General features: G+C 46.2%; 1 protein-coding gene across 2 annotated transcripts in view; it reads right to left on the bottom strand.

Annotated features, from left to right (window-relative positions):
- ZDHHC5 (zDHHC palmitoyltransferase 5) overlaps positions 1–21,748 on the bottom strand; it is a 485,133-nt gene that overhangs the window by 392,917 nt on the left and 70,468 nt on the right. Inside the window, exon 2 of one of the 2 annotated variants that reach the window (XM_086953378.1) lies at positions 1,214–2,234. The exons of the other annotated variant lie outside the window; for it this stretch is intronic. Within the exon in view, the coding sequence (XP_086809504.1) occupies positions 1,214–1,317 (104 nt within the window). The 5' untranslated portion in view covers positions 1,318–2,234. The remainder of the gene's footprint in view (positions 1–1,213; positions 2,235–21,748) is intronic. 2 annotated transcript variants of the gene reach the window in all.

Here is a 21,748-nt window from a genome sequence, read left to right as displayed (position 1 = left end):
CTCACAATGACCATGGGGGCTAAAAGGAAGTGGGAGATAAGGAGTTCGCAACTCCCCTCTCCGAGACAGTCCAGACTGGAGGAGGAAAAAAAAGGAGGGTAGGGGGCGGGCTACTGGCTGAAGTGCGGGCCGGCAGGGAGGCCACAGAAGAGAACGGCTAGTGCCTGCGTATAGATAGTCCGCCACCTAAAACACCAGTGTATGCAGGAGCACGTATTAATTGGTTAACCAACCCAACTCCATTCCAAACCATGAGCACAATGATGCGGGAAAGAGGTCTTACAACACCAGCCCGTGGTCACATTACCACAGACTGGACTCGAATCCGTTCTTGCTGTAAGTTTGGTATATGAGAGACCACGCACACAGGAAGCCAGACAGTCCACTACGCATTTTGTCCATGAGCACAAAGCAGAGCATAACAATAGGCCCATTTCTAAGACAGTGGATGCACGACATAGCATACGCTTAATTCCCAATTCTCTGCCCTGCATTCTAAACTTGTGCCAAGGATGTGATGTAGGCCTCACTCCCAATTTTATACTAATTACATGGGTGCAAGGTGGTGTCGCACAGTAGGTCTGACACAGATATATATTCATATTCTGTGCTCACACCCAAGTGCATGTTGTAGTCCAAACATACGGATTTACATTTCATTTACTATTCGGCTAACACTTTATGCTTAGTTGGCTTAAAGTTCGGCTTTAAGATCAGACTATGGGTTCAGAGTATTCATGCGCTTTACACCTTGCCCACAACTCAACATTTTGTGAAAATTCCAAAGGCAGAAAATGCTTTATTTGACACTTCAATCTGGGCCCAGATTCTGAACGTAGAGCACCGTATTAAGAAAGCGTGCCCCACACTGGGCCCTGTGAATGAACGCAGAGCTGAGCATGTGTTGAAGGAAACTGAACATGAACAAGAACATGAGCACAACCAACAACTCATTTTACTTTCAGATTCTGGACTAGGACGCCATGTTAAACATCTGGGTGTAAATTGGAGTAGTAGAGTACAGGTTGTTGTGAGACCTGAAGATGTTTATCGCCCCATAAACAAAATAATGAGAGGGAGCTAGAAATGAGAGAGAGAGAGTAACAAGAGAGAGAGAGAAACTAGAGAGAAAAAGAGTAACAAGAGAGAGATAGAGAGGACACTACTGCAATTCCAGCACTCCAGACAGTGGAAGTTGTAGGACAACACTCACGTGAAGGCAAAGAAGAGGGTTGTGGAGCCGACAAGGAAGATGATGGCCGCAGAAACCGGGATGTACTTGCTGGGTTTGAACCTCTTTGTCGAACCTGCTGGCATCTTGGAGCTGAGTGCGATGATCTCCCGTGACTCATAGCCCAAGCCCAATAAGGGACAGAGGGCAAGGGAGTGAGGGGGGAGGGGTTAGGAAAAGAGGGCTGGGGATGGTGGGTTTTCAGTCAGCTAACAAAACAGCATCAGCTAAGAGCAGGTAGTTGCAGAGAAACTGCAGTTTGTGTCTTTATAGGGAAAATGACTGCCATTCGCATGACCCAAAGGTGACCATGCACAGTAAGAGGACAACTGACAAAGAAACTTCAACAAGTACACTCAGATGTAGGAAGGCCAAGGTCCACACATGCCCAATTTACTGGGGTAGCAGTAGGAGAACAGGGCCAGTGACGGAGGCATCTGATAGTATTCTATAGGAGCCAAAGGAAACTAAACAGGGCATTTCAAATCTGCTGTGTGAGACTCCGCATTTTGTCAATTGGTAAGATAGCAGTACTGGGGATGGGGCTCATCTGAGGTGATGGGTGAAGTCCAGGCTGTTTCCTTTGTTTTCCAACGGTTAAACCAAGCAACAGCTGGCAAGAGTCTGATCCTAAAATCCTTTTCTGCAAGGGGGGGGGGGGGTGTGGGGACGGCAGAGCCACTGGCAGAGTGCTTCTTCCTTTCGATCTGCTGGTGCGTGCTCTGTAACCCAGCTCCAGCTGGTCAAACTGCTTGCAGCATCGCTCTTCTCCACTCCTTTCAACCCCCAATGTTCAAGGCAATCAATGAGAAGCTTCTGACCGACGCATTCAGTTAAAAATAACCCAGCACATGAAGTGATGCTCCGAGTGATAGATTCCAACTGGTTACTATTCCTGAGCAGGATTCGCCTCAGCCATTCACTATTGGAAGATGCTGTCTGGACACCATCCTGAGAGGCTTACTCTTGAGACCGCAAGGCCAAGTCACTCGTTCTCCAACTTCTAGTAAAGAAAGGAAAAAAAATGATTAATAAACTCTGAATTAAATGCTTCATATGCAAATCATGCAGACAGGCAAGGTTCACAGATGCGATCGAGCTCGGGTCCTCAGGACCAACCAAATAATAAACAGCAATGAAGACACAGCTGTTTTCCAATTCAGGTGGATCATATTGCGTCCATATTAACCAGCCAAGCGGTCACCCGGAAGAGGCGACCATACTAAGGGTCACCGCTCGAAAGAAGCACCAGTACAATAAGTATGAAGAGTTTGCACAAGAACGTACTAGCCACAAGGACCAACATGCTCGAGTTACATAATAAAGTAGTAGTGGGCGAGTCAGCAAAAACTAAAGAGAAAAGAACCAAGGGTTTGGCTTGGCTTTACGAGTCCATGCACAAGCCAAGCCTTGAAAAAATTTGCCATGTATATCATTCAAAAAATATGTGAATACATCACATATCGCTGCATTAATGGAATTTGTTAAAGATGGTCATTTCTAAACATGAACTGAGACATTCCTATTCCCTTTCTTACTGACGATGCCTTTAGAGAACTAAAAGTCAAGTCATTTGCCACTTACACCCTAAACAAGCCCTTGAGTATTATTATTATTATTATACATGGGGCAATATTATAGTCTTAAGAAGTTTTTGTTCAGAACATCACGAATCCAAGTTTGAAGGTGCTCTCATATATGATAATTAACAAAGGTCGACTCTTTGAATAAAATATTTTGCACAATTTGCAAGCAGGCCAGGCGTGGCTGATCATAGGTTTTCTTGTTTCACACTGTACAATTCAGTCAGTAGATAGGCATCGATTTACAGCAAAGGTTAGTGGTTTGCCTTTCATTTGGCAAGACATGACAGAGTAGAGTGGCTAGCACGCATAAGTCGCATGCAGGATCAGTACATTCTGGGCTCAAGGGTCCAAGAAGACCTCGAGCGGAGGCTTAGGCAGGCATTTGATTCTAGCTTTCAATGGCTCAGCCACATCGAATAATTATTTTTTTAAATCACCATCAAAGGCATCAAGTCTCACACTTAGGACCTACTGGCTTTGCTTACTGTGTATATACACTTCTTATTTTATACAACGTACCATTTTTTAACATTTGTAAACTCTCTTATTGTGCAATTTTGTATTATAACTTGAATTTACTTTACTAAGCATTGGAAAAGCCAAGACCTCACGGCTCTAGTTATTTGGTTTTTCACTGCATGTATGGTAGGTGTGAGTTCTAGTTGTGGAAGGGTTTATAATTGGGAGAGCGCTGGAGAGGAGGCTGAAGGCAGTGTGAATCCGTGGTCCATAACAATCTTCAGTTTACATGCTCATTCCATCTGTGCAGTTTTAACAGTGCCCACACAGTGAAGGTCACATAATTAACAATTCTAATTATTTACAATAAAATTATTGTTGTAAAATGTTGTGATGAATTAAGCAATTCACTTATTCAAAAACAGGACTTCACCATGGTCTTCCCTTTGCCAGTAAGGGGTCCCTGACACCCCTACATGAGCAGTGATATATTGGTGGTACTCGTACTTTGTACCCTTGCTTGATCAACTGTCACGTTAAACTGTAACCCTGTGTGACCTTGACCGGTCTGACTACTGTCACCAGAACCATGATTCTTGGAACATTGGGTATTCATAAGGCTTTCCCTCCACAGATTGTTTACGGCTTTGTCATCCCTCATCGTCATAAACCCTACATCCTTATCTGCAGGCATCTCGCCCATCCAGCCTTCCTTTCACACATGGCAACTCTCCTGTGATGCAACTTTGCACCACGCGCTACTACGCCATATAAGCGATGCACCTCTCCAACTTCAAAAAGCCCACAATCGTATTCAAACGTTTCCGCACATGTTCATACCTCGCCTTGAGCCAATCACCTGACAAAGTCCCTCTTTACTCTCTCACATGCAAGCTATTCATGCTGGGATACGTTTCCATCATCATTGCCAATGGAAACAAAGTCATGGTAGCATTCTCAGTCGAGGGGGGTGGGGGAAGAGAGACATTGTATGCAGAACATGCCAGACTCCAAGATGGCAGCAAGTTACGGAAGTTCGCACCGCCACCACCACCACCACCACCACCACCACCACCATCCGACAAGAGCCTGGTGCTTTTCATAAATGAATTACCTCAATAGTGTGCAGAAAGTGCGGAACATTGAAAACGCAACCGGGTGAGAGAACGTTTGGATATGGCAAGGAACGTTTGAGCCCTGACGACGGAAACAGGGGCGCCGTCTAGGCATCACTCACAGGCGTGATCCTGGAGCAGAACGGAACAAATCAGCCAGAAGTCCCCTAGTACTGACAGAGCAACAAGGTGACGGAGCGGCCTGCGAGAGGAGCGGCATGGCGGGTGCCCTCGGAGCCCTGGGATCCACGGGCCTTGCGCGGCGGTGTGAGTAACCTGCAGAAAGATGTCGAATAGGGCAAGGTCTGACAGAACAATCAAGTACAGCAACGCAGCTGGGAGCGGGGCGTGAGCAAAGGAGACCCTGCGGAGAGTGTTGAGCCCACGAAGCACATGGGCAGAAACGACACCTGGTTCTGTAGAGGGGCCTGCAAGATAAGCGTTGTGCGACCCCATCGGAGGATATCCTCACTGACGGCATTGCCCTCTGAGAGACAGGGCGATACAATAACATCCCCTCAGCACAGAGAACCAGATCGGTGCTAGAAGTGAGTGGCTTCCAGAGCCGAATGCACAAAGCCCCACAGGAAAGGCAGCTTAGCCACAACAGGCTGCTTGTGGCAGGGCCTAAGAGCCCTCACTAAGGTGATTGGAGCGGTGCAGCGAATAGGACTGCAGATACAGCACTCTGAAAGCCTGCTGAGGAAGAGGCGCCCCACTAAAGGCAGATACAGTGTGCTAGCGAGAAGAAAGGGGGTCCATCAGCTACCTTTAGGATGAGGAAGCCAGATAAATCCCAACCAAAGCTAAACTTTGAGTTTCGCAAAACCCCTAGGTCTCAGGAGACAAACACTACAGAAACAGAAATGGAGCCTGATGACGCAGAGGCGTTACCTGAAGCAGATTTGAAGCATATACCTTGGACAATGCAACAAAGTCTATCAAAAATAGACAGCAAAATAGACTCCTTGACATTTTGTATGGACAGAATGTCGGAACGCTTAGATAAGCATAACAAGAGTCTGGTCATGGTTAAACAGAGGATTTTTGATGGTGAAGACGCGCCGCAGACCAAAACCGTAGCCATAAGACAATGCAAAAGTTCCTCAAATCGCTCCAGTCCAAGAAAAAAGATGTGGAGGCCAGATCAAGAAGAAATAACATCAGAATTATTGGCATAGCGGAATCGACAAAGAATATGGAGCAATATGTTGAGCGAATACTTACTGAACGAGTGGGCGGGCAATCAATCAATCAAGGAATTTGTAGAGCGCACTACTCACCTCTCAGTGTCTCAAGGCGCTAGGGGAGGGACGGGGGAAGCTGCTATTGCTCAGCCAGGTCTTGAGAAGCCTCCTGAAGGTTAGTAGGTCTTGGGTCTGCAGTAGGAGGATGGGGAGGGTGTTCTACGTCTTGGCAGCGAGGTAGTAGAATGAGCTGCTGCCGGGGGACAGTGGCATGGGTGCGATCGGCAGAGCGGAGCTGGCGGTTCGGGTGTAGAAGGTGAGTCGTCTGTTGAGGTATGTTGGTCCGGTGTCGTGGAGTGCCTTGTGTGCGTGGGTGAGGAGCTTGAAGGTTATCCTCTTCTTGACGGGCAGCCAGTGTGCGTCTCAGGTGGGGTGTGATGTGGCTGTGTCGTGGGATGTCGAGGATCAGGCGGGCCGAGGCGTTCTGTATGCGTTGCAGTCGTTTCAGTAGTTTGATCGGGGCTACCGCGTAGAGGGCGTTTCCGTAGTCCAGCCTGCTGCTGACGAGGGCCTCGGTAACAGTTTTTCTTGTGTCAGTGGGGATCTATCTGTAGATCTTGAGAAGCATGCGGAGGGTGTTGAAGCAGGAGGATGAGACAGCGTTGACTTGTTTGGTCATGGAGAGTGTGAGTCGAGGACGAACCCCAGGTTGCGTGCGTGGTCGGTGGACATTGGTGCTGTTCCCATAGCGGTTGGCCACCAGGAGTCGTCCCAGGCTGAGGGGGTGGAGCCGAGGATGAGGACCTCCGTCTTGTCTGAGTTCAGCTTTAGACGGGTGTTCTTCATCCATTCAGCGACGGCTTTCATTCCTTCATGGAGGTTGGTCTTGGGGGTGAGCGGGTCCTTGGTGAGGGAGAGGATCAGCTGTGTGTCGTCGGCATAGGAGATGATGTTGAGGTTGTGCAGTCTGGCGATGTGGGTGAGCGGGGCCATGTAGATGTTGAACAATGTAGGGCTAAGAGATGATCCTTTGGGTACGCTGCATATTATCTTGGAGGCTTCGGAACAGAAAAGGGGGAGGCAGGCGCACTGGGTTCTGCGGGCGAGGAAGGAGGTGGCAGAGACATATCCCCGAGATATTTGTGGTGAAGCATGCCCTTTGATGACTGGCGCCCCTGATGTCGAGGGCAGCCCCAAGGTCAATCATTGCCAGGCTATTGCACTACATGGACCGCGATACAGCCCTAACAAAGGCTTGAGAGTTGGGAACATTGCGCCTGGAAAGGGCGGAAATATCCTTATTCCCAGATTTTACATTACAGGTGCAAGAAGCACGCAGCCGGTTACTCCCAGCGAAAAAACGACTGTATGAACAAAGCGTAGAACACAGCATGCAACACTGTGCAAAGTTAAAGATAAAGATGGACTGAAGGGCGCATTACTTCACAGATCCCAAGTTGGCAACGCAGTTTATAAAACAGAAAGATCAGGCGGACAGGCGCCGGAGATCCCCCGGAGGGTCCCGGACTGACGTTTAAGAAGCACACAACATAGAGGAACACTGAAGCAGGTACCTGAAGCTGCAGTGTACACAAGTGGACATGTAAACACGGCAAATAATTCACTTCGGAGACACAGAATCTTGAGACCCTGCCATCGAAACTGTGATGAAAATGATTTAGCTGATTATACCCCAGAGGGGAAGGTACAGAAGCTCTAGCACAGCCGACACGTCGTAAAAGTGTGGCTCAATGGTTAGAGCAGGCAGACCTCGATGCAGAGCTCTGGCCAGGGACCAGGGTTCGATTCCTGCCCCGGCGGGTCTCGGGCTCATTAATTCCCCTGACCGGATATTCTCGCCTCAGTGCCTATTCTGATCATGGGTACCACCATGCAACTCTGGGCAATAGCTTGCTTAGTCTCCACAACGGCCCCCACAACGGCCGCCACAACACGAGGGATGCCTGGTCTGCCCAGGAGTGGACACTTCACAGGGAAAGCCAGGAAGGGTTCCCTTGCGATATTCGTACAAGCGTCGGGAAACCCACTACGGGTAGCTGTGCGCTATACAAGTACAAAAACATTTACATTTACATTATTGGTAGGCCTGTTACGATAACCCTAAAAAAAACAGAACACTCTTGCGGAGCGGTCTCAGATTGACTCTCGACACACAACAAGACCAGCAATGTAGGGGGCTATTAACTGCAACTCACAGTACCTAAGGGGGAAAAACAAGGGGACTCGACTCTCTGCTATAAGCTTAAATAAGCACACAGAAGAACCTGGAACCATAATTGGAGAAATGGGTGGTGGGGAAGGGCGGGGAATGGGAGAGTTGACAACATTTACCCCAAAGTGTGTTGCACCTACAGATAGGATTAAAATGATGTAATTGGGTTTGGGGATGTTTTTAGAGGGTGGGAGGGTTACACAGCAGCTATGAAATTTAGGGATGTACATAGCGTGGGTGGGATAACAAGAGTGGGGTTTAATATTGTATTTTTCTTTTATGGGAAAGTGTGGCCGACTTCAATACCGTGTGCTACATCAGTACAACAGCATATTGACACAATTAAAGATGCAGACCCAGTGGGGATAGAAAAATCAAAAACCCAGACGTTGAGGCTATTTACCTGGAATGTCAGGGGCCTCAACGACAATTGGAAGGTCAGGAAAGTGGCGGCATATCTCAAGAGACAAACAACAGACATGGCGGTCCTGCAAGAAATGCACCTCAAACTGAACAACAATACCGCCCTACAGCACAAGATGCAAGGCCAGTGCTACGCCGCGGTCTACACATCACATGCCAGGGGGGTGCTCCTCTGGGTGGGCAGACACTTGGGGATAACATTGACAGGTCTCTACAAAGATGCAGGAGGTAGATCTATAACAGCTAAGTGAAAAAAGGGCGATTTGACATTTTTAATCATAGGCGTGTATGAACCGAATTACACTGATCCTCAATTTTACTAAACAATAGAGCAAAGGACCAACAATGGGAAGGACTGGCGCAGATATGAGGAGATTTTAATTGCATTTTAAATCCTGAAATAGAACGATCCAAGGGTATGGGAGGCCTTCAAGTCCTACATCCGGGGGATCGCAAACTCAAAGCATGCAGGAGTCCTCCGCTCCATGAGAGGAAGGCATAGTCACACTGGAGGGCACACTACAGAGTGACAGGGGTCCCAGCATCAAAGAGGACATCAAACAAAAGTTAGCAAAGTTTCAGGTGGCAGCCAATGATGAAATAAAGCACATGGGGAATTATGCAACAGCATGTGCATATGGCGAGCGGTATACGCCAGGGGCAACGCTAGCCGGGATGCTGCGACCCCCAGATATGACGTACATCGTAGATGACGAAGGACAGAAATTACACACACCAGGTGACATAGAACAGCAGTTTCGCACAACTACACGGCATTATGCAGTTCACAAATCCCAACGGACAATTAGACATTGACTATCTAGCTCATATTAAGATGCCCTGGCTGGCTTTGGGACATTGGGAGCACTTGATGGTCCCCCTACAGACAGACGAAATCAGAATTGTGCTGCGGGACAGGCAGCCGGGAAGGCGTAGGGATCAGACAGATTGACAGTGGCCTTCTATAAGGAATTCCAAGAACTATTAATACCTCACCTCAAAACGTCGTATGAAGGAATAACGGAATAAGGGGAAATGCTCCCATACTAAGAGAGGCAATGATAGTCGTCTGACTAAAACCAGAAAAACAATCCTCTCGCTGTTCCTCATATAGGCCGCTATCTTTATTGAATGCGGACACAAATATACGCAAAAATATTAGCTAATAGACTGGCACCACTAATGCTAGGAATAATACGCTCAGAACAGGCAGGGTTTGTCACAGTGAGGAACCTGTCACACAATTTGAGAACGCTCTTTGGGGTCATACAGTGGACGGACCCAGAGGTCAAGGCAGCAGCCTTGTTTCTAGATGACGAGAGGGCATTCGATTCAGTTGACTCAGGATTTAGGTTTGGGGTGCTTTGTAGAATGGGCGTGGCCGAACTCTACATACGGCTAATCTCAATATTATATTAAACGCTAGCAGCGAGTGTGCATGTAGGAAGTGAAGTCTCAGAAGCCTTCAGCATCTCCGGGGAACCAGACAAGGATGCCCGTTATTGCTGTTACTATATGCCCTAGTGTCTGAACCATTGGAATGTGCAATTCGTTAATACCATAGCCATAGAGGGCTGCCATTCCCTGGCTACAATCGGATCATATCAACGTACGCGGACGACACGCTTCTGTATGTCCGTAATCCTGATACTAATCTTTCGCTCGAACTCAGAGAGGTGGTACGGTTTGGGGGTCACTCTGGTCTATGAATCAACTGGGACAAATCAATAATATTCCCTTTCACTCTTGTCATGTCCCTCCTAGGCCTGGAGTATCCTTTGCAATGGACCACAGACTTTGTGAGGTACTTAGCCATCTGAGTCCACACGGACCCTTCTGTAGTACTCCTTGAAAATTATGGGGTGGCCCAGAAAAAACTTGCAGATGATGTAGTTAGATGGACTAGATTTACATTGTCACTGACTGGTAGAGTGGCTTTTGTGAAGATGGTAGTCTTACCTAAATTCATTTTGCTATTTCAGAACATACCACTATTACTGCTGAGCACAATGTTTCGTAATTGCTCACGTTATTGATCAGGCTGGCGGTGGGACACCTTCAGTTTGCCTTACGAGCTGGGTGGGATGAAGACTCCGAACCTGGAGATGTACCTCAGGGCAGCTTAGAGTACATTTGCATATTATTGGATCCATGGCCCACACACCACACCTCATTTATATCCGGAGAGACAACGCAGCTGACACAGTGTCAGAAATGTGGCGAGGAAGATGCTGGGTATAATCACACAGCTTGGCACTGCCCTGGGATCTAAGATTTCTGGTGAAAAACTTTCCAAGAAATGGGTAGAGGATGTGGTCTTATGCCTAGAGCGGTCAACCTTGATACTAGGGAACCAGGTTGGAGTCTCTGTAGGGGCGCTCAACATCCTGTGCTACTGGGATCTCCCCATGCCTAACAAAAACGAAATTAATGTGTCCGTCTGTAACGTGCTCAGATACCTTCGGGTCAAGTTCCCGCTACATAAAACTCGGGGGAAAAAGAGAAAAAAAATGGGGCGCATAGTAGGTGTACAAATAATACCAGAACCGAAAATGGCTTTATTGGGCCAAAACCTGGGAACAGATTAAAACACACTTCCGTTGTCAGCCATTGGCCTCCTGTTGGCCAAACGAAAAGTCGCTATGAAATGGGCGAGAGGCCCAATACCGAAAATAGAAGACTGGCACACAGACATGCTTTACTGCAAAACAAAACCAATGTATAACTAGTTAATCCCCCCCCAAAAAATAGGCTCAACAGTTGCTGGGGGGCCTTATCAAACATTTATTCGGTAAGAGGACAGGCGTAGGGCGTTATGGTGATGCAGAATAGGTCCACAGATAGGGGAGCACAATCCCTAAGTGACACTGCAGATGCAGGGGAAAACCTCAAAGATGACTGTACTTGTAATGTTGTGCACTACCAATCCTGCAATACTGCACTACACGACCACGAGGCATTAGATAGGAGTCTGCCATCTCAATTCAACTACAATGTACTGTTTTGCATACTGTAAGGCATAACTAATGCCTGGTGAAGATGTAAGTTGTTCCACTGAAAGTAAAAAAAAAAATAACATTTTTTTTTAAACTTTGGATAACAACCTTTTCTGCACCTGATCTGTTCGTAAGTACTAGTTGAAAGGCCCCTCTGATCATGCAATTGGCCGTCTCAACCACACCACTGGCTTGAGTATTATACAGCACTGTGAGGAAGAGTTTAATCCCACCGACAGACAAATTAACACTCATATCCTGTAAACGTAACTTTGTGCTGTGATCGGTGATAAGCACGTCAGGAAAACTTTCCTTCCTTAAAGATACCATGCATTGAGTTTATTGCCACATTGGTGGTAATTTCTGACAAGAATTTTACCGACAATCATTACACACATACATCAATCTTCACTATTGCACACCTCCACTCTTTTGACTCCAGGTAAGGGACCTTTAAAATCCACACCCCCCCTAAGCCACACCTACTCGGGATTACACATCATACCCAACTCTTTGCTTCCTTATTGCATTCTACACACCGATCCACCCAAGATACTACATTGGTATCCATACTGGGCTTCTTTTGGTAACTCTATGTCAAATAGCTTCCCATAGACCCCAATGGGAGATATGAATGTAACTCTTCGCAATATAAGCTTACCTCCAAGCAACGATTACTCATTCCAATCTTGAGAGGTATTAATGCACTTTGTAAGGGGCTTTCTCTCCTAGCTTTAAATCATTTGCTCTACACCACTCAAGATTTCATCAGTGTCCATCTCGAACCACCATTCCACGCCAGTCCCTGCTCCCTGACTCAGTCTTTGACACTGTATAATACAGCCTTCATGTCCACAATTTCCCAGTTAATAAGCAGGAGAGACAAGCAGTCTGCTTGGACATTCTTTCAGCCTGGGATGTATTCTATATATATTCTTGTAAGCGTGCTACCAATCTAGCCAAGCTTGTAGATTTCTTACCAGCATATGCCAGGGACAACATCTTCATCAGAGGTCTGTGATCTGTGCGGAGTAGAATCTGCACACCTCGAACGTGGGTCCTAGAGCATTATACTGTTCAGGTTGCTGACAAAGATGACTCTGTTCAGCGTTTGCGTTTGAGAGCGAAAAGCAAATGCAACAGTCATTTCAGAACTAGTGTACTTGTGAACATGCAACATCTAACCCAGCTGCTCTTACATTAATAGTCACAAAGGCCCTGCGCTTTGTGTCAAATGGAACTAAAATTACAGCATTAGACACCCCCTTTTTGATGTTATTGAAACAGGTTTGGTGTGGGTCATCCCTGGTAAAACTGTACTCTTTTCTCATTAACACCCTCAAACACTCCATTTTGCTTTAAAAATTTGGAGAGTATTCACAGAGTCTAAGAAAGGACCTCAACGTGTCTTAAGGCAACAGTGCTATCCTCATATCACTCGCCAGATAATTTTTCGATTTTACTCTTTCAGCAGATAACATGCGACTCAAGGTTTCTTTTTCTTTCACCAACAAATCGTCACTTTTCTTAGAGTCAAATCTGATTCTTCAAGTCTGTCCAAACTTTATTTCAGAGATGAGTTAAGACTTACCAAGCAACCTCCAAATAGCAAGAGGTCATCTTGGAATATATATTTCTTAGATCCGTCGGTGCACTCTTAGTTTCTTCTGACTATTTAATCATTCCATCTTGTTTGGATTTTGTGCAGTCACTTCCTAGTGTTTTGTCTAGAAACACTTTTATCGTAATGCTCTCTAGGGAGGGTAGGAAGACTGCCCGCAAGGGGGTCATCTAGTCTCCTACCGTTTCATTTCACCATAAAACTACGCATGCAGTTGTAAACATTAACCATGGCTGGTACTATATGGATGTACCAGGGTTTGTCAGAGTAAACCTCTGCTTCGTTTAGTGATACTAATTGTCAACTATTGGGACACATCCAATTTCATAATGTGTACATTTCCCCAGCTAGTAGGGCTATCAACTACCCAGCCCCTCGATGCCAAATACATTTGTTGAGCCCCTCCACCACAAGAAAAAGTTGTACTTTGAGAATTGACTAGGAACAGGACTTGTGGTATTTATTATTAAGGAGTGCAATTGAAGGGCGGCCTTATTTCAAAGGGGTCTTTAGTTTTGTAAAGAAAGCATGAATGTTTGACGTATTTAAAACAAAATAGGGTTCCCAAACTGTCAAAAAAAAGACAAAGGGTCTAATACAGTGATAAGCAGGGCCACATTACGACTAGTATTTGTTCCCTGGCAATTGGCATTTCAGGAGAGCACCTAAGGGTGATTTCCAAGACCTAAATAATTGTGTCTAGCGTAGCGCCCCCACCCACTTATCCCCGAAATGAAGCACACGAAAAGCACTATCCTATAAATAGCACAGAAACACGTACTGAAAAAACAGCGGTTCGCCTTTGACCGGCCGTTTAGTTAAAAGACAAATTTAATAACATCGCGACCTTATTCAACATCATACGCAGCAATTGCCATAGTTGCGAAAGACGTAAAGGCAAGGTCTCCCATTCAAACTGAATGGCGAGCACCTGCTGGTCCTGCCACCCAAGCCAATCAAGCTCACAAAGGTGATGCACAGTTGTAGCCTCTCAGGTTCACAGTGGCAGCCTCTCAGGTCAATTAAGTTGACACAGTGGCAACATGTTCTAGATCCCAGCTTTAGTGGCTCAAAGAGGACATGACAGCACTTGGTGTACTGCAATGTTTGGGCCAGACCTCATGAAGGGACTGCACTGAGACCGGGAGATCCAATCACGATACATGCAGCTCCTGGCTTTGCTTTCTGATACGGTCTTCTTTCTCCTGGTGCTCCATATACCAGGAACATGGTGTCCAGTCTTCTCCTCTTTCCACTCCCAGCAGGCAGGCTTCTAGGCACTAGGGAGACCCTCAGATCATCAAGTAGAAAGTGCAGATTTCAAGGGATGTCTTCTCACCTCTAGGAGGCGGGCTGTGAGGCAGACACCTATCTGTTTACACAGCAGCTCTTCCAGTTCTGCATGCAGCGTTCACTTATTTGGCTAACATGGAGAAGGGATTGGAGCAAAGTGGATGGATTGGATACCATCCTTCTACACACTTTCAAGATGCAATGTGGATCTATTGTCTTTGGAGTGGTGTGGCTCACTGGTTAGAGGCAGGTGACCCGGAAGCAGAGGTCGGCCCGGGACCAGGGTTCGATTCCAGACGCGGCAGGGTCTTGGGCCATGGTCAGCGGACTCGATAATTCTCGCCTCGGTGCCTACTCCAACCATGGGTCCCACTCAGCAACTCTGGGCAATAGCTTGCTTAATCTCTACTAACGGCCCCATCAGCGCCGGGGATGCTTGTCTTCACCTTGGAGATGCCCAGGAGGGACCATCTCACAGGGAAAGCCAGGATGGGTTCCCCAGCGGTACACAGCGCCGGGACGCCCCTTTGCTGGGGCAGCTGTGCGCTTTACAAGTATACAACATTTAACATTTAACACAGGGTCAAGACTGATTTGCATATAGCTGAGTTCAAACTGGAATGGCATGGTGAGCAAAAAAATCATTGATTTAGGCCCAGATCTCTGTATTGGGGCGAATGTAGGACATTGTTCTGCATTCTGTCCATCAATTGTTGTTTTTGCAATGAAGAAATAACAAGCATTGGAAATGCAATAGGTCTCGCAGCATTAGAGTTAGTGCTTTTAGAATTGTTTATGGGTTTTTTTGTAAATCTTTAGCATTTTTGTTTCCTGTAGCCAATGCTAAAGAATTAAAAAAAAAGCCATAAACATTTCTAAAAGCTCTAACTCAAATGCTCCGAGACCTATTGCACTGTGTGAGGGTGAGGGGTTGAGGGTGAGTGAGGGTGAGTGAGGGTGAGTGAGGGTGAGGGTGGGTGAGGGTGGGTGAGGGTGGGTGAGGGCGAGTGAGGGTGAGTGAGGGGTTGAGGGTGAGTGAGGGTGAGTGAGGGTGAGTGTGAGTGAGGGTGAGTGTGAGTGTGAGTGAGGGTGAGGGTGAGTGAGGGTGAGGGTGAGTGAGGGTGAGGGTGAGTGAGGGTGAGGGTGAGTGAGGGTGAGGGTGAGTGAGGGTGAGTGAGGGTGAGTGAGGGTGAGTGAGGGTGAGTGAGGGTGAGGGTGAGTGAGGGTGAGTGAGGGTGAGTGAGGGTGAGGGTGAGTGAGGGTGAGGGTGAGTGAGGGTGAGGGTGAGTGAGGGTGAGGGGTTGATGTTGAGGGGTTGAGGGTGAGTGAGGGAGAGTGAGGGGTTGAGGTTGAGTGAGGGTAAGGGTGAGTTAGGGTGCTGTAATTGAGGTGCTATTTCTTTTTAATTTTGTTTTTTCATTTTTACATAGTACAAACTCGACCCATGCAGAAGCTATCGGGGAGCTTTACATAAGCTGCAGTCACATTACAAATGTTCAGTCATTTTTTTTTATCCAGGGGAAGTTCTGTGGTTTGCCCAGAATCACAGGATGTTGAGACAGTGTCGACACTGGAACCCCACTCCTACCCATTCCTCCATTCCGGTTGAGCATAATGCATTTTTTTTTTTTTTTAGCCAAGTGGCACACAACGTGCCTGAAATTAAAAAGAAAAACAACAAAAAACGCTATGATGATGTCATCATTGACCATTTATTTTGTTTTATTTTCAGCCAAGTGGCACATCCGCTGCACTATTGTACAACATGGCTAAAGAAGCACTGAGAAAGCCAATAGATCTCGCATAGGCGAAAACTATTGGCTTTGCCAATGCTTGTCAAAACTGCGAGCATTTTTAATCGGCACAGTAGCTTCAGGAAAAATAAAATGCGTCATAATAATACGTGTGCAGGTTGCAACCCATGTCCCTCCCAGAGTTGAAAGTTCGGGAGTGATGTCATAATGTGGAGGTGAATTCCGGCGCTTTGGCCCTCCTCGAGGCGATTAGCCTGGCCATGCCTGGGCTCTTACTGGTTTACTTGAGGTCTGGAGTGATGTCATAATGTGGAGGAGACTTCCGGCGCTTGTGCCCACCTCGAGGCGATTAGCCTGGCCATGCCTGGGCTCTTACTGGTGTACTGGAGGCCTGGCTTCTAGCTGGCACGGTCTCTGAGGCCCGAAGTGTATGAATGGCCCAGGGGGAGCCGCCGAAGCTGGCACGGCTTCAGAGTCCGTGCGCGGGCGCTGCCAAGCGGCTCTTTGACACTCACCCGCCCTGTGCTTCTCTTGCAGACTCTGGAGAGCGACCAAACCGTGCTGAGCCGGATCAAGAAGAGCGTGAAGGCCGGACACGTCTCTGGACTGGGTGAGTACTCGGGGAAGGTGCCTGAAGCGCCGTGAGAGGAAGCAAGGGGGGTGGGGAGACATGGAGTGTTCTGCAGGAGAGAGACAACGGGAATGAGACTGCTAGAAGGAAAATAGGGTGGAGAGAGTGAGGAGTAACTTAGGGGGAGAGAGGTGGGGAGACTGCAAGTGAATGAGAGAAGGATTGGAAGAAAAGGGAAAGTAAGCACCAAGGTGGAGATGAGGGTGAGCGAGGAGGGGACGGGGGGCGGGGGGGGGGGGGGAGGACTTTCACATCGAAGGGCGGTGGGGCCAGGGAGACGAGAAAGGAGCAGCGAATGGAAACTAGCGGCAGGCAGGCAGGGGAGGAGAGGAGGAGGGGGGAGGAGAGTAGGGGAGGCACGGCCTATCGGCCGTGCAATCAAGTACTGAGGGGGCGGAGCTGGGGAGCGGGTAAACAAAGACTGACATGCACGCGCCCGTGACTTTTAAGGTCAATGCGCATGCGCATAAGCTTAATGCGCATGCGCATTGACCTTAAAAGTCACGGGCACTGCAAGGAATCGCCACGATTCCTTGCAGTGCAGATAAAGAGTGGATAACTCGCAATACTCTCGCCTTGCTCGATGCGCATGCGCATCGACAGGCGAGACCTAAAAAGCATGAATATTACTGTCAATTATTATTTCCCAACAACAATTCTGCTGAGGTTTCCTATCCGCCAGGTTAACTGCTCTTTAATACAACTTCACCACTGAGTGCATTACTAAATGTGTGAGAAAAAGCAACAGTCTTAGGTAACCTCACCCTCAAGACCTCATCCACGCAACAATATCCTTGACTGCATTTGTTTCTTTTCCGGAGTTTTATATAGCGCAAACTTGACCCAAAGGTATCAGGTCGCTTTACATGAGCACCAGTTGCATTACAGATGGGCGCATTACTTTTTGGTAGGCACTAGGATTACATGATTTGCCCAGAATCGCAGGATGTTGCGCGTCCCTGCGGAGACTCAAACCCAGTTCCCTAGCTTTGAGGGCGACCGCTCTAGCAGTCAGGTTACATCCTCTCCCCTGCATACCTCTTATCAAAATAATATATCCTGCTTTTATGTGCTCACTCATTTCTTTCAACCTCGAGGCTTCCACATCACCTTCAGAGTTGGCCATGTGATGATGAACCCAGAGTACAGATTATGATACAGGGTTTATCTTTGCGAAACAAATGGAATGCAGTCACTCCAATGGCAGAGGGTGGCGTAAATCTATATTCATCTACTCTTTATGACCACATACTTCCAGTTTCTATCTACACTTTTGGGCAAATGGATAGCTTCTTTTGAAGTCCCATTGTGTGTGGATGATACAGCACACACAGCTTATGCACAATTCCGCTTTCCTTCAGAAAAGCGGACATTACTCTGGATGTTCACTACACACCATTATGAGTAGACACTTAGGAATACTTTCACAAGCAAAGATTCCAGAGAGAAATCTAACTATAATGAAGTAGAAATAGCATGCACGAAAGCAAAGGACCCTACAAAATCAAAGGCTACTGCTTCCCATTGACCCTTTGATAAGCCTCTAAATACCTTTTATTTTTAATATACTGTATACAATCATTAATACTGTTGGTCGTTAGTACATGGTTATAAATTTGATTGCCCTCTTGCTGGTTAGATTTTAATAGAAAAGGAAATGTAAGGAGGAAAGGACAGAAAGTTAGGAAAAGAAGAGAGAAGGGAGTAGGCTAGACCCTTAGAGAGGTATACCCTGTGGTTTCATAATTTAAGGCACTGTGGAAATCTATTCCATAGGTCAGTATGTTGTAATGTCATGTTCTAATTTTACCAAACGATATAAGTGCATTATCTGATGATGGCCTGCGTTTATTAAGACATACGCCGAGCCCCGACTTACCCCAAAGAGCAACGGTTGAGCTCCTTGACATGACTATCATTTTGGATTTCTAGTGAGCCATACTGGAAGAGGTGAGGATATTATATATGTCTCACCTAAAAAGCTGTGTAAACACAACGGATCATCTATTGATACATTTTTCTTTTGTCATGCAGACTGCACACTCATTTTCATTCCTTGTCCTGAAGACCCTCATTTGATGCTTTAATTTAGCACAAGATTAAGTAGGGTTGAAACGTTGACGCTTATTAGGAGTAGTACATTTCGCTAAGACCACTCAAACAATGTAAAGAAATATCTGGTCAATGTGTGAATATATATGTATTTTGTCACTCTAATTTTGAATGTTTAGTGTTATCTGGTTTTTTGTTCTTAATGTAAATGTTTTGATGTATGTGTGATATACACATTAATGCACTGTGTCTTATATCCCCCACCACAATTGTTGTGTAGTACTTGCCTTTTCATGATTAATTATTTTTGATTTGATCAATTAAATTATTGTATGCCACAATTAACTTGTGCCAGCATTATAATATCTTTATGTGTTTAGACATCCTTTTGCAAGCATTCGTGATGTCCTAAGTGAAGTAACAGATGGATAACTTTGAAGTCACTCATTTTTTGTTAAGTATAATTGTGTGAGAGCCGCTGTTCGCTTCATGTAATTGTCCCCAGGTTCTGCACGATACTGGGTATCCCCACTGCTATACTGTTGTTTCAACTACTATCACTTAGATCTCCACTGGACCAACACCAAACCAGAAACGAAAAAAAGATGCTGAGTTTACCCTCAAATAATGCCGTTTCGAAACACACAAGCTACCAGGCTGACGATACCAGGTAGTAGCTAGTGAACAGAAAATGAATAATGTTCCCTCTCATAGGACTAAAGGCTCAAGAACTATAATGTGCATCATCCAGAAGTAAGACAGACCAGTCCACAGTTCTGATGAGACCCCAGAGCTAACAGGGTTCGCAACACAGTCTTCCACCACAGCATGGCTTGTAAATCTCTTGAAATTCAATATTTTCATGTGCCCTGTGCAGGTATAACCCAAACATATTCCACTACTACACAGTTTTAATGGATTTTCAGAAGCAAACAAAATATGGTGCGGTAATAGCATTGGCAGATTTTTACAAAGCATTACAGCCTAATTTCTAAGAGGAACAACTCTACTTTAGCGTGAGCTGTGCCATAAGTACTCCACGCGTTCACTGCACATCAGCTCACCTTCATCTCTTGCACATGGCGCAAACACTTATGGACATAGCCTGCCGACATTTAAAAGTAATCAATTCTAACCACGTGTGAGGTGCTGCAAGCATTTGTCCATGGACCCTGCTGTCAGAGTGTGCATCTCTGCTTTGTATTCAAGAAGCGCTGGGAGGCAAGAGGAAAGTAAACTGTGGAATGACCCAATGAATAATTTCTGATGATCAATTGATTAGTTGCCTTGATCACTCTTGAACTGAATAACTTATATTCATGATAATCACATGCGGATCTTCTCTCGGTTTAAGTAAATTAAGTGGTCCAAAATGCAGAGCCCCAAGGAACTTCGGAAAGGTTTTGATCATGTCGATTTTCCACGTAGGCCATTTAAGATTTGGTTCCCAAGAGTATGCAACAAGAAAGGGAGGTGGGGCAATATTTTGCATGCCTGAACTCATTTGAAGTCCCAGAAAAAAATGCAATGAATACAGAGAAACATTAAACTTACAAAGAGAACAAAAAAACAAGCGAAGAAACAGAATAATAAGTCAAACAAAGAAAATGTATGCATCTTTGATATGTATAAATCCTTGACACCGGTATCTGATGAGCTACCCGAATATCCTCCTAGAAAAAGGAAAAAGGAAATGCACCATTTTTTGTGTGTAAAAGTATGTTGAATGAACTATTGCATGTGGTCCTGGCATTTATTTAAGCATATTGTAGTGCTGTTTGCTTTGGTAGAGTATGTTTGGATGGGAGGGGTTCTGTTTTATTCATAAGAACCATATTACTGCAATAAGCTTGCCATATTTAAATACCAATAAAATGTATTAACGAGAAGCAGTTGGATATAGATGCAAATACTGGTGCCTCTTAAAGAAAGCAGGATCCCCTTACTGTGTGGCTGCAGTTTGCAACAGAAGCAGGGTGTGCTAGCAGAAGTGGGACTGAAGCATGCCAGAAGCCATCAGTGTGAAATCATAAGATACCAGGTACACTGGTGCGGTTACTTCAAGCAGCAGAGCCTTGATCATAAGATGCCAGGCACACTGGTGCAGTTACTTCAAGCAGCAGAGCCTTGATCATAAGATGCCAGGCACACTGGTGCAATTACTTCAAGCAGTGAGCCTTGATCATAAGATGCCAGGTACACTGGTGCAGGCACTTCAAGCACAGAGCCTTGATCATAAGATGCCAGGTACACTGGTGCAGTCACTTCAAGCAGCAGAGCCTTGATCATAAGATGCCAGGTACACTGGTGCAGTTACTTCAAGCTGCAGAGCCTTAATCATAAGATGCCAGGTACACTGGTGCAGTCACTTCAATCTGCTGAACCTTAATCATAAGATGCCAGGTACACTGGTGCTGTTACTTCAAGCAGCAGAGTCTTGATCATAAGATGCCAGGTACACTGGTGCAGTCACTTCAATCTGCTGAACCTTAATCATAAGATGCCAGGCACACTGGTGCTGTTACTTCAATCTGCTGAACCTTAATCATAAGATGCCAGGTACACTGGTGCAGTCACTTCAATCTGCTGAACCTTAATCATAAGATGCCAGGTACACTGGTGCTGTTACTTCAATCTGCTGAACCTTAATCATAGGATGCCAGGTACACTGGTGCAGTCACTTCAATCTGCTGAACCTTAATCATAAGATGCCAGGTACACTGGTGCTGTTACTTCAAGCAGCAGAGTCTTGATCATAAGATGCCAGGTACACTGGTGCAGTCACTTCAATCTGCTGAACCTTAATCATAAGATGCCAGGTACACTGGTGCTGTTACTTCAAGCAGCAGAGCCTTGATCATAAGATGCCAGGTACACTGGTGCAGTCACTTCAAGCAGCAGAGCCTTGATCATAAGATGCCAGGTACACTAGTGCAGTTACTTCAAGCAGCAGAGCCTTGATCATAAGATGCCAGGTACACTGGTGCAGTCACTTCAAGCAGCAGAGCCTTGATCATAAGATGCCAGGTACACTGGTGCAGTCACTTCAATCTGCTGAACCTTAATCATAAGATTCCAGGTACATTGGTGCAGTTACTTCAAGCTGCAGAGCCTTGGTCATAAGATGCCAGGTACACTGGTGCAGTCACTTCAATCTGCAGAGCCTT

This window comes from Lissotriton vulgaris, chromosome 1_2 (genome assembly GCF_964263255.1).
Source record: "Lissotriton vulgaris chromosome 1_2, aLisVul1.2, whole genome shotgun sequence".
NCBI lineage: Eukaryota > Metazoa > Chordata > Amphibia > Caudata > Salamandridae > Lissotriton > Lissotriton vulgaris.
The sequence above is the reverse complement of the archived record's forward strand: the minus strand, read 5'-3'. Positions and strand labels throughout refer to the sequence as shown.